This window comes from Protopterus annectens, chromosome 3.part1 (assembly GCF_019279795.1).
Source record: "Protopterus annectens isolate FY-2018-M chromosome 3.part1, PAN1.0, whole genome shotgun sequence".
NCBI lineage: Eukaryota > Metazoa > Chordata > Ceratodontiformes > Protopteridae > Protopterus > Protopterus annectens.
Genome location: NC_056732.1, coordinates 685,509,328 through 685,527,810, shown reverse-complemented (window position 1 = coordinate 685,527,810; position 18,483 = coordinate 685,509,328). Strand labels below are relative to the sequence as shown.

General features: G+C 38.9%; 1 protein-coding gene across 6 annotated transcripts in view; it reads right to left on the bottom strand.

The window, feature by feature from the left end:
* OC90 (otoconin 90) overlaps positions 1-18,483 on the bottom strand; it is a 1,698,850-nt gene that overhangs the window by 1,604,377 nt on the left and 75,990 nt on the right. For 3 of the 6 annotated variants that reach the window (XM_044067044.1, XM_044067045.1, XM_044067046.1), the window contains exon 3: positions 14,128-14,290. The exons of the other annotated variants lie outside the window; for them this stretch is intronic. In XM_044067044.1, the coding sequence (XP_043922979.1) occupies positions 14,128-14,290 (163 nt within the window). The remainder of the gene's footprint in view (positions 1-14,127; positions 14,291-18,483) is intronic. 6 annotated transcript variants of the gene reach the window in all.

Here is an 18,483-nt window from a genome sequence, read left to right as displayed (position 1 = left end):
TTCAGTTGTGAGTGTTCTGCCATTTCACACTGAACTGATCGAAGGAAGGACACTGAGGAAACTCGGAGCTATAATATATAACATTAAGTATCCTGTTTTTGTTTATTTTGTTCTTTATTTCTTTGTTATTTATAGCACTTTGTGTACTGTGTATTTTTCTAGCTAGTTTCACTGTGTGTGAGGTATTAACTGGAAATTGTCCACATTTATTAAGCATCTGTTGGGTTGTTTGTTTCTGAAAACTTGTTGCAGTTAAACTCTTTTTCTAGAGGCTCCTTTAGCTGTTTAAAACTTTCATTTAAAGGCTCACTGCTGCTTTTCAGCTGTGAGAAACATTTCTGCAGTTTGTTCTAAGTAGTGGGGATATTTGTAGCATTTCCATATTCAGGCTTGTATTTGGGCCTAGTGTTTGTGGAGGCTGTGTGTCTGAGCACATATTCAGGGACATCTTGGTTTAGCCAAAGCCATCAGGCATTTCAGTGAGAGAGAATTGTTTGAGGTCATTGGCTGACTGAGGTCACCTGGACTACAGCTTAGACTAAGCACCTCATTGGTTCTTTTGAGATTTCTTTCTTAAAAGCTGTCTCAGGTTTCAACTTTCTGTTACCTAAAAAGTTCAGTTGTGAGTGTTCTGCCATTTCACACTGAACTGATCGAAGGAAGGACACTGAGGAAACTCAGAGCTATAATATATAACATTAAGTATCCTGTTTTTGTTTATTTTGTTCTTTATTTCTTTATTTATAGCACTTTGTGTACTGTGTATTTTTCTAGCTAGTTTCACTGTGTGTGAGGTATTAACTGGAAATTGTCCACTTTTATTAAGCATCTGTTGGGTTGTTTGTTTCTGATAACTTGTTGCAGTTAAACTCTTTTTCTAGAGGCTCCTTTAGCTGTTTAAAACTTTCATTTAAAGGCTCACTGCTGCTTTTCAGCTGTGAGAAACATTTCTGCAGTTTGTTCTAAGTAGTGGGGATATTTGTAGCATTTCCATATTCAGGCTTGTATTTGGGCCTAGTGTTTGTGGAGGCTGTGTGTCTGAGCACATATTCAGGGACATCTTGGTTTAGCCAAAGCCATCAGGCATTTCAGTGAGAGAGAATTGTTTGAGGTCATTGGCTGACTGAGGTCACCTGGACTACAGCTTAGACTAAGCACCTCATTGGTTCTTTGAGATTTCTTTCTTAAAAGCTGTCTCAGGTTTCAACTTTCTATTACCTAAAAGTTCAGTTGTGAGTGTTCTGCCATTTCACACTGAACTGAGCGGAGGAAGGACACTGAGGAAACTCTGAGCTATAATATATAACATTAAGTATCCTGTTTTTTGTTTATTTTGTTCTTTATTTCTTTGTTATTTATAGCACTTTGTGTACTGTGTATTTTTCTAGCTAGTTTCACTGTGTGTGAGGTAGTAAGTGTAAATTGTCCACATTTATTAAGCATCTGTTGGGTTGTTTGTTTCTGATAACTTGTTGCAGTTAAACTCTTTTTTCTAGAGGCTCCTTTAGCTGTTTAAAACTTTCATTTAAAGGCTCACTGCTGCTTTTCAGCTGTGAGAAACATTTCTGCAGTTTGTTCTAAGTAGTGGGGATATTTGTAGCATTTCCATATTCAGGCTTGTATTTGGGCCTAGTGTTTGTGGAGGCTGTGTGTCTGAGCACATATTCAGGGACATATTGGTTTAGCCAAAGCCATCAGGCATTTCAGTGAGAGAGAATTGTTTGAGGTCATTGGCTGACTGAGGTCACCTGGACTACAGCTTAGACTAAGCACCTCATTGGTTCTTTTGAGATTTCTTTCTTAAAAGCTGTCTCAGGTTTCAACTTTCTGTTACCTAAAAAGTTCAGTTGTGAGTGTTCTGCCATTTCACACTGAACTGATCAAAGGAAGGACACTGAGGAAACTCGGAGCTATAATATATAACATTAAGTATCCTGTTTTTGTTTATTTTGTTCTTTATTTCTTTGTTATTTATAGCACTTTGTGTACTGTGTATTTTTCTAGCTAGTTTCACTGTATGTGAGGTATTAACTGGAAATTGTCCACTTTTATTAAGCATCTGTTGGGTTGTTTGTCTCTGATAACTTGTTGCAGTTAAACTCTTTTTTCTAGAGGCTCCTTTAACTGTTTAAAACTTTCATTTAAAGGCTCACTGCTGCTTTTCAGCTGTGAGAAACATTTCTGCAGTTTGTTCTAAGTAGTGGGGATATTTGTAGCATTTCCATATTCAGGCTTGTATTTGGGCCTAGTGTTTGTGGAGGCTGTGTGTCTGAGCACATATTCAGGGACATATTGGTTTAGCCAAAGCCATCAGGCATTTCAGTGAGAGAGAATTGTTTGAGGTCATTGGCTGACTGAGGTCACCTGGACTACAGCTTAGACTAAGAACCTCATTGGTTCTTTTGAGATTTCTTTCTTAAAAGCTGTCTCAGGTTTCAACTTTCTGTTACCTAAAAGTTCAGTTGTGAGTGTTCTGCCATTTCACACTGAACTGATCAAAGGAAGGACACTGAAGAAACTCGGAGCTATAATATATAACATTAAGTATCCTGTTTTTGTTTATTTTGTTCTTTATTTCTTTGTTATTTATAGCACTTTGTGTACTGTGTATTTTTCTAGCTAGTTTCACTGTGTGTGAGGTATTAACTGGAAATTGTCCACTTTTATTAAGCATCTGTTGGGTTGTTTGTTTCTGATAACTTGTTGCAGTTAAACTCTTTTTTCTAGAGGCTCCTTTAGCTGTTTAAAACTTTCATTTAAAGGCTCACTGCTGCTTTTCAGCTGTGAGAAACATTTCTGCAGTTTGTTCTAAGTAGTGGGGATATTTGTAGCATTTCCATATTCAGGCTTGTATTTGGGCCTAGTGTTTGTGGAGGCTGTGTGTCTGAGCACATATTCAGGGACATATTGGTTTAGCCAAAGCCATCAGGCATTTCAGTGAGAGAGAATTGTTTGAGGTCATTGGCTGACTGAGGTCACCTGGACTACAGCTTAGACTAAGCACCTCATTGGTTCTTTTGAGATTTCTTTCTTAAAAGCTGTCTCAGGTTTCAACTTTCTGTTACCTAAAAAGTTCAGTTGTGAGTGTTCTGCCATTTCACACTGAACTGATCAAAGGAAGGACACTGAAGAAACACGGAGCTATAATATATAACATTAAGTATCCTGTTTTTGTTTATTTTTTCTTTATTTCTTTGTTATTTATAGCACTTTGTGTACTGTGTATTTTTCTAGCTAGTTTCACTGTGTGTGAGGTATTAACTGGAAATTGTCCACTTTTATTAAGCATCTGTTGGGTTGTTTGTTTCTGATAACTTGTTGCAGTTAAACTCTTTTTTCTAGAGGCTGCTTTAGCTGTTTAAAACTTTCATTTAAAGGCTCACTGCTGCTTTTCAGCTGTGAGAAACATTTCTGCAGTTTGTTTCCCACCCTCCCTCCCTGTTGGTATAGGGTTTTTATAGTTGGTGGCTTTGCAGTTGCCCACCCCTAGTGTAAATTTGATCTGGGACCCTCCTCCCAGTCTAGTGTCATTACCTCATTCTACCCAGTACAGGGAGAACATTTGAGAAGGCCAATCAGCTTAATTTCTGCTACTCCTTTCTCTCTTTCCTTTCTCTCTTTCCACTTAAAAAAAAAAAAAAAAAAAAGAAAAAATGTTATCTGCTTTTACTGTATTTGTGTTTCTTCCTACTTTATTTTGTTTTGCGTCTTCTTAAAAGTACTCAGTTGTATTTATTACTGCTTGGTGTAACTCATTCTAAGCCTTTTAGTTTAAGCACTTGGGCTTCAGACCAGTTGTTTTACATTAAGAAGGTTTGTGGTCTGCACTGTAGTGGCAGAACAGGTAGCTTACATCCTTCTAAGTTGGGAACTGCTGATTGAGGGCTCACTGTCTGTTATTCTAAAAGTGTATTAATTCTGGTTTAAGCACTTGGGCTTCAGGCCAGTTTTTTTACATTAAGAGGGTTCATGGTCTGTACTCTTGTGGGAAGGGAGGCTAGACTCTGCCCTTCTGATCTGGGAATTTCTGATTAAAGGCTTATAGTGCCTGCATATTTGAACTGCCTCTTACTGAAATTGGTACACCTTGTTTGCTGTAGCATAGACTAGATCCAGGCCTGCTGAATTTAGCTTTGTTTGGATAACTTGAGCACTAATTCAGGCATTCTTTAAAGTATTCAATTGTATTTATTACTGCTTGGTAGTAACTTGATTAAAGTGTAGCTATCATTCAAAGTCTTTTGGATTAAGCACTTGGGCTTCAGACCAGTTGTTTTACATTAGGAAGGTTTGTGGCCTGCACTGTGGTGGCAGGACAGGTAGCTTACATCCTTCTAAGTTGGGAACTGCTGATTGAGGGCTCAGTGTCTGTTATTCTAAAAGTGTATTAGTTCTGGTTTAAGCACTTGGGCTTCAGGCTAGTTATTTTACATTAAGAAGGTTCGTGGTCTGCACTCTTGTGGGAGGATAGGCTGGACTCTGCCCTTCTGAGCTGGGAATTTCCGGTTAAAGGCTTATAGTGCCTGCATATTTGAACTGTTTCTTACTGAAATTGGTACACCTTGTTTGCTGTAGCATAGACTAGATCCAGGCCTGCTGAATCTAGCTTTGTTTGCATGCTTGTTGTTTGTTTGCTTGTTATTTCCCTGAAACGCTAATTCCACCTAAAACATGGCTTTTCAGTGCTTCTGTGGATCCCTAGTGATATCTGCATTGCTTACTGTACTTATTTCCTTGTTTCACTTGAAAGAAAGTTACTGTTTCTCATTTTTGCATTTAAGTTACCTGTAACACATTGCATTTAAGTTACCTGGCACTTGCTCACTAAAGCAATTATATAAGTCAGCACTAAAAAATTAAAAGCACTACAACCTCACAAACTCCCCTTGAGTACCTTGTTCCCCATTGGCCCTTTTTTTCAATTATAAAGGAATTCCCAGTACTATTCTAGCATGTCCAAAGGTCAGTTGTCAATCTCCACTCCGGTCCAGCTAGTGAATCTGGGAATCTTGAGGCAATGTTACAACTGCCTCATGTACACAGACAACCCTCTCCTCCTCCCAACAAATTCCAACACATGTGAGAGATGCAACCATATAGCCAAACTGGAGGCTAAGCTCTCTCAACTCAGTACTGGCGTAACCAGTCAGGAGGAGAAGGAAACCACACTCACTACAATTCCAGTCTCACATAGACCTACCATGACAGCAAACCAAACACATAAACACATATAAACATACTCGGAGGCTCTAAATAAAAATCTGCCTAAGCAGCAGAGACCTCCAAAGCAGACACCCAAGCAACCGCTACCCCAAAACAAAACATGTGCAACACATAGCTCACAAAGCCAGTGTGCCGAACAGTCACAGCCCTTAAGGCTAAACAACACACCTGATACACTTGTAATAGGTGACTCTATCGTCAGGCACACTGACGTCCCGCTCACCAGGCTGGACAAGGACAAGGTCATGGTGAGCTGCCTGTCGGGCGCTAGAATCTGCCACATAACACAAGCACTCAGGTCACTCCAAGGCAAGTACAAATATGACTCAGTCATTGTCCATGCTGGTGTGAATGACCTGAGACGTACCTCCCTGGACTACATGAAAAGAGACATAGAGGAGCTCTCTGATCATGTAGCCCAGGCCGGTATGACCCTGAACTTGAGTATCATCTTAACCTCACCAAGAATGATGCCACAATATGAAGACAAGATGATCAATTTCAACAATTGGCTTAAGTACTGGTGTCATTCAAAGGGGATCCAATGCCTGTCAGCCTGGGATGACATGCTCGACAAGCCACAATGTTTCGTTAGGGACGGCTTGCACCTGTCACCCCTGGGCTTTCGGATATTGGCAAAGGCTCTTGCTACCCCCATAGGTATCACAAGGGATAAGAAACTAAGAGTAATGCTACTCAATGTCAGAAGTCTAAACCTCAAGATGGATGCACTCGAAACTCTCCTTAGCATGGAGAACATTGATATCTGTGCAGTAACAGAAACCTGGTTCAAGGCTCCCGAGAGCACCCCAGCACTACCAGGTCATACCTCATACCATGCTTTTCGGCCCAAAAACTTGGACCGAACCACAAAAGGAGGGGGAGTATCAATATTCGTCAAAGATATTCACACCTCCAGGTTGGTGGCACAGCACGAAGCATCAGAGACTATCCATGTGCAACTAACAGTGGGTAAAACTGCCTTCCAGTTTATAGCCTGCTACAGACCACCCTCCCAAACCCAGGAACTCCACTCGGCCTTCCTGAGAACACTGGAAAATATGAAGGTCTCTCCAAACACCATTATATTGGGCGACTTCAACTACCCAAACATAGACTGGGAGCATTATTCGAGCTCCAACACCCTAGCCCAAAGGTTCCTAGAATTTATAAACTCAAATGCTATGGAACAACTTGTTACCACTCCCACAAGAGGGGAAAACATACTGAACCTGATCATCACCAACATGGGGACTCTATGCTCCAGACCAGAAGTGTATCCCTCACTGGTAAGATCAGACCATAAACTAATCTCACTGGATATTCACATCCCGACCCCACCCCCTGCCCAGAAAACCACAGTGAAAGACTTCTCTAAAGCAAATTTCACACTCCTCAAAACCGAGGTGGAATCCTTCAAAGCCCCCGGGCCTGTGGAAAATATGGCCCAGACTGCAGAATCCTTTATAAACGCATTCTATGAACACCTTCAGGAATGCATGGATCATGCAATCCCAAATAAAACCAAGACCCAATCCTCCAAAGTCAGACGTCCTGTCTGATGGACCCCAGCCATAAACAAACTATACACTAGAAGGAGGAAGCTACTACATGATAGAGCAAAATCCCAAAAAGGGAAGGCATCTCTGATCAGTATTAGCAAAAAACTACGGGCACTCATAAAATCATCTAAGGCCAGCTTCGAGAGAAAAATTGCACAGGACACTAAGGATAATCACAAGACTTTCTTTAGTTATGTTAGGAATATGGGTGGGAATTCCCAGATATGCTCAGAATTAGTCCAAAATGACAAAAACTACACCGAACCCACAGACATTGCCAACATCCTAGCTGACAGGTTCAGCGCAAACTTCTCCCACCAAAGGGCAAATATCTATCCCAGCAGAGTGCTGCCTCCTGACATCTCAGATGCTCAGGTAAGAGCCGCCCTCTCCAAAGCAAAAAACACAGCATCAATGGGACCAGACGGTGTCCCAGGCTGCATCCTACATGAACTCCAAGAAGAGCTAAACCCAAACCTAAAACTACTGTTCAATCTCAGCCTTACTACAGGATATGTACCCAAAGAGTGGCGTACGGCAACAGTGGTCCCTCTCCACAAAGGTGGTGCCTCAACAGATCCTGGAAACTATTCCCCCATAAGCCTGACTAGCTTGGTCTGCAAAGCTATGGAAAGGATCATCATGGACCTCATAAATAAAGATATTGGGGACCTACAGACACTGGATCCTACCCAGTTCAGCTTTGTTAAGGGCAGATCCTGCCTCTTAAACCTGGTCAATTTCTTTGAAACAGTCACCAAGGCCATTGACGAGGGGAAGGTGGTCCACACAGCCTACCTGGACCTCGCAAAAGCCTTTGATACAATACCCCACTCAGGCATTATAGATAAGCTCACCAGCTTAAATATAAACCCCTATGTCACTAGATGGGTTGCAAACTGGCTCAAGGACAGAACCCACATGGTAAGAATTGCTGGTGCCATGTCAGACTCCAAACCAGTTACAAGTGGCATCCCACAAGGCTCAGTCCTGGGACCTCTCTTGTTCGGTATATATTTCTCGGAGGTACAGACCAACACAGAAGGACTGTGGCTGACCAAGTTCGCACATGACTGAAAACTGGGCGCCATAATAGACTGTCCAGCTGACACAAGCATCCTCCAAAAGGGCCTCATAGAAACAGACAACTGGTGCCAGAGCCATGGCCTCAAGCTAAATGCCAAAAAGTGTATAGTCATCCCCTTTGGCAAAAACAAAGTGCCCACAAATTACCACATAGGTGGTAATCCATTAAGTACAGAAGAAGTAATTAGGGACCTGGGGACCCAAGTTGATAGCAATCTCTCATTTGACAACCACGTGGCCAAAGTGGTTAGAAAAACATTTTATATAGCCCACCTAATCATGAAGGGATTCACATCTAGATCAGGGGAGGTCATCGTGCCTCTTTACTCATCCCTCATCAGGCCCATAATTGAGTACAATGCCCCTTTTGGGATGTACCTTACCAGACACCTGCAGCAACTGGAAAGACCCCAAAAGTACCTCACCAAGAGGATCAAAGGGCTCAAACAGATGCCATATGCTGCCCGGTTAAAGAAACTCCAGCTCTACTCAGTGGCATACCGCCTGCTCAGAGGCGATCTGTGCCTGAAGTATAAAGCCATGTCTAACCCGGAATTAATGGACATGCTGCACCTCAGAAAATCCAAATCCCATTGAGCTATGCGCTCGAGAGACTTGAACCTCAGCACTGAAATAAATAGGACATGCTGGAGGGACAGATTCATAACCCAGAGTCTCCCTTCACTCTGGAATAAAATCCCAGTCCAGGTTAGGCAGAGTCCCTCATTGACTCTCTTCAAGAGGAATCTTGATGAGTGGATGGGAGATCGTAGGTTTACCCCGGGTATCACTTCTGTGTCACTGTTAGACAGAGGCACAGTATACTAACCTCGAAAAAGGGCATAGCAAAATTCATTTAAAATGGGTGGCGAAAGCCAAACACACTCTGGCTAGGCTTATAAATGACCTAGGGCAGATAGCCTAGTATGAACCTATGAACCTATGACCCTATGAACAGAACATTGTTCCCTTATATTCAGCTCTGATTAGGTCAATTATAGAGTACAGCACCCCCTTTGGGAAGTACCTCACCAGGCATATCAAGCAACATAATAAAAGACCCTAGAGATTTCTAATGAAGAGGATCATGGAATTAAAGGCTCTGGTTGCCATGAAAGACTGGAAACATTATCCCTTTATTAAGTATCTTGTAGATTCCTAAAGAGAGATATCTGCCTTGCTTTCCAAACCATTAATGACACAGTTATACTGGATTTCTTATCTCCCCAGATCTAATAACTCTACAAATACACTACATACATTATAGCTGGACCAGGCTACAGCCTTTGATACTTTTCCCTATGCAGACATTATTATTGACAGACTTGTAAATCTGAATATAAATCCTTATGTTGTGTGGTGGATAGCTAAGTGGCTGTCTGAGAGAACACATGTGGTTAGAACTAAATGTGAAGAAAATGCAATCAGCCGATACCAGAGGAAGTAATCTAGACTATTCTGATAATTCTTTGTCATTTTTATCATCATAACTCTGCAGTAGTTCACCAAGTCTTCTATCTGGCACATGTGTTTTCCAAAGGCATCTCCTCTAGATCCAAAGAAGTCTTAATTCCCCTTAACTCATATTTCCTCAGCTCCATTAGTGAATATAATGCACCTTTTGTCATGTGTTTGTCTAAAGATACCACTCAGCTTAACAGACCTCAGAGAATCCTAACTAGGAATATCAGTGGCTTCTAAAATCTATATTATCAGGACAGACTGACAGTCCTCTTTCTGTACTCAGTCTCTTAGAGGTTCTTCCATGGAGATCATTGTTTAGCCTGTTGCGCCATGACCTATTCTTTCCCAGAACAAATGGTGCCTCATATACTCAATTAAAATAACTAGACCTAAAGCAACCCTCACCTTTGGAACAAACTTCAGCTACATATCAAGCCGAATAGCACCCTTGACACCCTTCACAATAAATCCAGATAATTGGATGGGCAGCCTCAAATTCTCCTTTAGTCTATCTTGTGTTGCCCCTCTTCAGGCTGGTGGGAATATTTGAATAGGGGTTTTTGGTCTGGCTTGTATTAGTCTGCAGACTGATTTCCTAGTACTTACCTATGAATCTGTGAACCTAAATACCTAACTCAGGGACCAAAATCTTCTTCACCAGATGAACAAAATGGAGATAGATTCATCAAACAACACCTCCAATACCTCTGGAATAAGCTCCCCCTGCAAATTAAGCAATGTGATACAATATTACTCTTCACACAGGATCTATATGATTGGATGGATAACTATAAATTCACTCCTTCCTAGAGAAATGGGGTTTGGCCTAGGGTGGGCATCTGCAAAATATTAATGGCAAGAGACTAAATTGCCGTGAAAATTCCCATGATTCCTATAATTTCATGTGGGGTGAAGTCTTAATGTCTTCATTTTTTTACTAGCTTGATTTTATATCAAAATAAGAAAACTCATTTTGGGAGTGTTATACATGGTGCATGTCTTTTACGTCTGCCTATGTATCTGCATGTGTGTGTGTGTGTGTGTGTGTGTGTGTGTGTGTGAGTGTATATATATATATATATATATATATATATATATATATATATATATATATATATATATATATATATATATATATATATATATATATATGTGTGTGTGTGTAATATATATATATATTTTTTATATATATATATATATATATATATATATATGTATATATATATAAATATATATATATATATAAATATATATATATATATATAGAGGTTTACACTGAAAACCTTAAAAATGCATCAGTCGACCGGCATGTGGTCGACTTGCAGTTTTCAAGCTGGCAGAATGTCGAACCCAAATTAATTAACTACACTACAGCGAATGAGTAATTTAAGTCGAGCATTTGTGTTTAACATTGTGCAGGGGGATCACAGATCAGTGAGGAGCTGGAAATTAGCCCATTTCCTCACTGTAGTGCAATCTTGGAGTTAGTATATTTAATGTGCAGGCAGTGTGGGGGGCACACCCACACATGGGTGGTGCAGGGGGAGCATAGCCCCCCTGCAAAATAGTAGAAATAATGTACCATTGACTGTACAGTTTAAGGGTACATTAATGTGCATAGCAGGAGGTGAGTGACGTCACCTTCTGCTGTGTTGAATACATCAAACCATGGTTGTTGATGTATTCCTTTTCGCTTTGGTTTACTTTTCGGCATTCTGAATTCCACATTTTGGTTTAACATTCTAAACTGTTGACCAAAGCGGATTTGAAATGCCAATAGTAAGCATATATATATGTGTGTGTGTGTGTGTGTGTGTGTGTGTGTGTGTGTGTGTGTGTGTGTGTGTGTGTGTGTAAGTACCTATTTGTATATATATATATATATATATATATATATATATATATATATATATATATTTATTTATTTCTCCTCCACCCCCTTTTTTCTTCTTCTAGCAAATATCAATGGGTAAGAATAGAAAAGAATAGAGAGAATACTTTCTCTGTGTTTTAAATATTTTTTGGATACATATTATTGTACATTCTGCTTTAACTCCATTGCAATATAACCAATGCAAAACTGTGTTTCATATCATTAAGCAGTGTAAAACTCTGTTTGCTGGATACAATCATCCATAAGTATCTCTATAATATGTACATGCATATGCATCAAATATGTTACTGTTATACATTCTAATTCATTATTATGCAAATTAACTGTATGTTTTTGTAATAGCCTGTACAGCCCAGGTCAATGACAGTGACAGTGCCTGTGGTGGTCATGCATCCTTGACCAATGAATGCAATGTTGCAGACCAGTACCACATATCCTGTTTGATGTTGCTTTCTGCAGAAATTATCAGGAAAAACTAAATAAATGCATAAAGAAATACTTATGATACTTGTTTACATTATAGTGGTTTCCACATGTTATTACAGTAAACTGTCACTTAACTGGAACTCAAGCAACTGCCACTCTCAAGCAATCTGCAAAAAATATCGAAGAAATACAGTAAGATGTTCATGTGCTGCACTTTCTGTTTTCCCCCCGCAGAAACATACCTTATGTTTTTAGAGTTTTAGAATTTTAATAAGTAAGATAGGAATAAATTCCCTCTCTCTCTCCAACCTAAGAAGAAGTCAAACCAAACAAATAGTATAGGGTACAGTATTAGTCAGGCCTATTTTTAATAGTAACTCTCAAGTAACCAGAAACTACAGTTATCCGGCACTTACCAATCCCCATAGGTGCCAGTTAACTGACAGTTTACTGTAGCAAGTTCATCATTTACTTTGTTTTAAAATACTTCAGATTTACTGTCATTTATGTCAGCACTCCTTCCCTCTATATCAGCACTCCGATATCCATTTTCCTTGGATTCTTTTTGTTGCTCATGGCCATGGTTTTCACACTAAAAGGTGGCTTATAACACAGCTATTGTGATAAAGAAGTGATCTAGTGCAATCATTTCTGATTCATAGCAGCAACAAAATACGTTATCCCTATGCAATGCCATATGTCTGGTCTGGCTCATAAAGAGGCAGTGAGATCACATAATGTGCATGCAATCATGCAGTCCATATGTACTACTACAGATCTGCATCTCACTAATGACCATAGTCATTGCATTACCCAGCTGCCCATCATGGCCATGCATAGACACGGAGGTGATGGAAGATGTGTGCTCCCATGGAACGACCAACCTACCGCTGCCTTTCCCTGTATTAAAAACCACATGTTTTGCACTACCACTAATTGACATTACACTGCTCTGTTATCTACAAATATCATGTACTCTCCTCAATGTGCAGCCATATATCTGGCTATCAGTTTCAGCCCTGGACTTGGTCTGATGAGTGGACATGACCTCAGTTGGATTTGACTCTGTCAGGGCTACGCTGTACAAAATATCTTAAATAAATATAAATGACACCTGTCCCACAAAAAATATATCCTTATTTCCCCATTGCATACCACTCCTCCCTTCTCATTCTTCTTCTGTGTGTTCCTCTGCTTCATGTTCTCCCCTGTTGACTGTTGTATCACCGTCACCTCTTACTTCCCATTTATATAATAAAAACAGTTGGCACTTAACTGTGTATCACTTGTATAGATGTACAGCTGTGTTTGTGTAGCAGCTATGAGGCATTTTGATGCAAGTGTGAAACCGCAAAGAATTAAGCACACTACCTGTATGACGATGTCTGTAAGTCACATGACCACACAAAGCATGATCCACTCAATTACATGATCATTACCATTTGCATGATTTGTGAGGCTTGGTTATGCAGCACTCTTCTTTGCATGTTTGCGCTATGTCACCACATATGCAACCATAATCCCTGTTGGGTCATGTTGTGCTATCTGAGTCATGAAATTTATCAGAGCACAGTCTTGTTATGTTTATTTCTGAATACCACTTCCCTTGACTTCCAGATGAATCCTGTAAAGAACCACTATGTATAGTTAATGCTATCAATACCATATAGTCTTGTACATGGTGTATATAGTTCACAGTTGCTAGTATGTAACATAAGGCAGTATATCTTCCAGGTGGACTTTTTAATTTGCTAGGTCAGATATCCTTTCTGCCATGCTGTCTAAATACTGTTATCATGCACTTAAGTGGTATGTTGCAGCCTGTACTAAAGAGTTATGGGTAAAATGTTTTGTGTGTGTGTGTGTGTGTGTGTGTGTGTGTGTGTGTGTGTGTGTGTGTGTGTGTGTGTGTGTGTGTGTGTGTGTGTGTCTGTGTGTTTGTTGTGCCTTGGTAAGCATGTTGTGAAGGGTGAAACCTCACTTTTTCAACATGTATCTTCTAGTCTGCATGCTTGCATTTCTGTGCTCATAAAAACTTGATTAATTACTGACACAATGATTTTCTGTATATAATTTTCTCTTCAGAAACGTTCAAGCATGCAATCCTGAAAACTATGAATAATTATAAAGCATGCTGTGTATTTGTCAAATAAATTTTCATTTGCTGCACTATGTTTTATGTAATTAACCCAGCATAAGTTAGGAATAATTACCATAATTGAATATAATACTAACTGTTTGATCATTCAGCACCAGTGTTATTAAAAGGGGCACATTTTGTTGGGTAAAAGATGAATACATTGTGTCAAATTTATCTCCAAAGCAATTAAAGCATAACAAGACTCTTTGATGTGAAGCGTCTATGACAACCTTGCTCTAGTAACTGCAGAAGCACATTTAGAAATGAAACATATTTCAAACCGCTTCTGTGAGATTATTAAAAAAATATAGAGGAAGAACAGTGAAATGTACCTCTTTGTTCCTTTTGTAGAAACCCTTCTTTCACTTATACATAGGCACTGCTGGAAAAATCTACACAGCTCCATCAAACAAGCATTTGTCTTTAGCATATTAAATGCCACAGGAGGTGGGGTCAGCATCAGGGCTATCGTGTTTGGGTTTCCCAGTGGACAGCCTATAAGAAATACAACTCTAAACTAGAAATAGTTCTTGTTCAGTTAATTGCTTGAATATGTGTCAAGCAACACTGTATAACTAACACAAATATAAACACAATTTATTTGATATTCAGTCTGCATATTTTAAAAGCATAGACTAGGATCTCACAGTATAAAAAATACATTTAGTCATTATATGTAATGTGGTCTAACTGTTCATGCAAAACTGATAATTTAAGATGATAAATATGGGTCATTTACCTCTGCATACTTTCTGCAGGAATGACCAAAGAAATCCAAGAAATGCATAATGAAATATTTCTTGTACTTGTTTACATTATTTTGGCTTCCACATTACTAGTAAATTCATTATGTACTTTGCTTTAAATATTTAAAATTTGCTGTCATAACTTTACATTTAATTTATTATTTTGCAAGACATTTGTGTAGATTCCTTGGCAACTCCATAAAACATAACACAATAAGGCTGAAAGCATGAGTTAGAGAGAATTGTACTGATTTATGGATATGTATTTATTATAAAAAAAAAGTTCATTAAAGTGCATCTCAACATCATAATTTAGTCACTGCTCATGTAAATGTATTGCTTAACATGAAATCCTGGTTTGAACAATCCATTAAACTTGATACATTAACTTTGTGAAGAAAGGAGCTCCCATCTTGTGTAGAATCTGTCATATAATTTTACATTAATCACAACACACATTTAAAAACACAAACAATATTTGTACATGCATGTAACTCACTTTTTCATTTGTACATGTATCATAGAATCCCGTTTTAAATTTCTGCATACATGTAAGAAAACAAATTATGGTACTATCTAAATATCTATCTATTGTGAATGACTATATATTTCAGGTAGGCCATGAGCATTTTTTCATAGGTGACTATCTTCTACACCTGATAATCAACAATATCCCATGATGCACTATGTTCTGTAAAATATAATATTGTTATTATGAACTGAGGTATTTGTATAAAAAGAAAATAATGATTCTTTAGTGATGTTGATGTACTTGAGAAGAACATTTATACAAACAGTTGTTTTGTTTTAGTTAGCAGGTAGTACTGATGCCATCAGAATGGACATACAACACTAGCTAGGTTAATATTGTTTGGGAGACCCTTGGCAATAATAATGTCAAAGAAGTTCACAAAGCAACAAAACAGTTTTTGTTTTGTAATGTTCTGCAATTAAAGGATAGGTTGAATGTCTCCATTCAAACAATGTGCTTTAATAAATTACGGGAAAAGATCAATGGTCCTAGTTTGTTTTTTGTCTGTAAATCACAGCAAACTGAACAATTGTGCAAGTTGTCCCATTCACTCTCCACGTCCCTCACTCTGTTTCAGAGTGAGTATCAGATGTAATTTCTGAACCATAGATATGAAAGAAAACAAATGGGAGAGGTAGCTCTGCAACTAACAAATTCATGGAGAAACTAAAATTAAAAGAAATTATAAGAGGTGTATTTTGTATGCAATAGAACAAATAATGTCCACAGTTGTAGAACAGTTGTGTTTGCAGTACAGCTGTTGAATATGGCACTGTGACCACCAAGTTATTTGCTCATCAGTCAAAGACTTTCAGCATTAATGAGTCTCGAGTAGGAAGAAGTAATTGCAGTTAATCAACTTTTCTTTATCATAAAATGAAATTGATTTGAAACAGGAGTAGCTAAAAGCCTAAGACAAGAGTAAGGTCATAGTAAAATGTCTATGCCATATGGCAAGATATGCCATGAAAGAAACAACCAATCCAGAGAAATTTCAAACTACAGAACAAAACTTCTCATTGATACCATTCTCCACTCAGGAATCATAGAAAAACTCACTAAGCTAGTAAGCTAGGCATCAACGCCTATATCATTAGGTGGGTTGCAAACTGGCTCACACATAGAACCCACAGTGTGAAAGTAGCTGACTCCAAGTCAGACTGCCAACTAGTCACGAATGGAGTCCCACAGGGTTCGGTCCTGGGTCTTCTTTTGTTTGGTATCTACTTTTCTGAAGTCCAGGCCAACACAAAGGGACTCTGGCTGACAAAGTTCACAGACGATTGCAAGTTGGGAGCTATTATTAACTTCCCAAGTGATGTTGACATCCTACAGAATGGCCTCACTGAGACCAATGACTGGTGTCAAAACCATGGGCTTAAGCTCAATGCCAAAAAATGTGTCGTCATCCCCTTTAGGAAAAACCCATTTCCCATGAATTACCACATCGATGGTAGTCCACTGAACACAGAAGCCATTATAAGAGATCTGGGAACACAGGTTCACAGCAACCTCTCTTTTGATCACCACATTGCCACTATGATCAGAAAGTCCTTCTTTGTGGCACATCTCATTACTAAGGGTTTTGCATCCAGGAAGAAAGAGGTCATTGTCTCCCTCTACTCTTCCCTCATTAGGCCAATCATCAAGTACAATGCCCCATTTGGCATGTACCTCACTAGACACCTGCAACAAATGGAGAGGCCACAAAACTACCTCCCAAAGAGGATCTTAGGCCTTAAACACATGTCCTATATGGACAGACTCAAAAAACTACAACTATTCTGTATCTCATATCGCCTACTTAGAGGCGATCTCTGCTTGACTTAGAAAGCCGTGTCTGACCCAGCTCTATAGAAATGCTACATCTAAAGAAATCCTAATCCCTCCATACCACTTACTCCAGAGACCTCAACCTCATTACCACAATCAACAGAACGTACTGGAGGGACAGGTTCATAACCCAGAGACTGCCCATGCTATGGAATCAAGCAGAGCACCTCACTGATCTTCTTCAAGAGAAATCTCAATGAGTGGATGGGAAATAGAAAATTCACCCCGGGGATAACTCCAGTGGTTCTACTCGACAGAGGCACTGGGAACTAAGGTCCGGTGGTACGATGCCAGGGTAATCCTATGGCTAGGCTTGTAAAGGCCCCAGGGCCATTAGCCTAGTACACACCTATGAAGCTATACCAAAACTGACTTTATATTAGTTGTATATTACATATATCTGGCAGCTAGTTAAAAATAGAAACTCAGTTCAGAATACATATGCTCATTTCCTAAGAATAATTCACTGCTTTAGACCTCTGCATAGGATACATGCATTCTGAACTCTTGTTTTCTACCCCCTATCACCATTTGTCCATGCATTACAGTTACATAATCTATAGCTGACAAAGTCTCATTATTACCAATAAAATGTTAATAGATTTGTGACATTTATTGTGGCAGCTGTGTAAGACAAGGCTCTAAAATGCCATTCTTAGAAAAAAATTATCCGACCAGTTTTTCTTTACAATACAGTTATGCTAAAATTATTCCAAGTGAACAAAATACAAAGAAGTGCCTCACTGGTATATGGAAGACAAAATCAGATGAACATTCATTAAGAAAGAACTAATACTCTATGAAGGCATATCCAGTCTCCAAAATTCCTGGATGAGCTTGTTCCAAACATATCTGACCTTCCATAGTTGCTATTGATGGACATTAATATTTAACAGCTATGATGGGATTCTTAGATAAATTGCATATATTGTGGCACTAATTAGTGCCCAGTGAAGGGTGCTGGGATTCAGAAATAATGTGCAATGCATATATTCTTAGCTGTGAATGATCCCATGCAGCAAATCTTTAAATGTTAGAAGTGAGCAAGTCTACAATGCTCATCTATGAATGCCAGCCATATTGTGCAGCTTGAGTTTTTGTTTTCACACACACACACACACACACACACACACACACACACACACACACACACACATACCCATAAAGCCTCAGTCAGGTTCTGTTACCAATTTAATTTGTGTTATGACATGGAGTTTATTTTGCTCATATGTTTTTATCAGTATTAATGAGGCAGGCCATGTGCTGCTTTTCAATTAAAATGTAGTCTATTAGCAACACAGGTATTAAAACCTTGTATAAGTAGTAATGTAGCTTGTGCAGTTTCAAAATGCTATAGTATGGTTGGTATTAGAAAAAAAAAGATTTAATTAGTATACTAGTAGAATATATTACAGGACGTCAGTATTAGAATGCATACATAAAATGCTTATCACTTTAAGGTGTATATATCAGAAAAAATAAATAATGTAATATAAATACCTGGTGTAAAGAAATGCTTAGAACATTAGTGATGTAGCTAACAGAAGTTGGCTGTGTGAGTACACAGCAAATGAAAT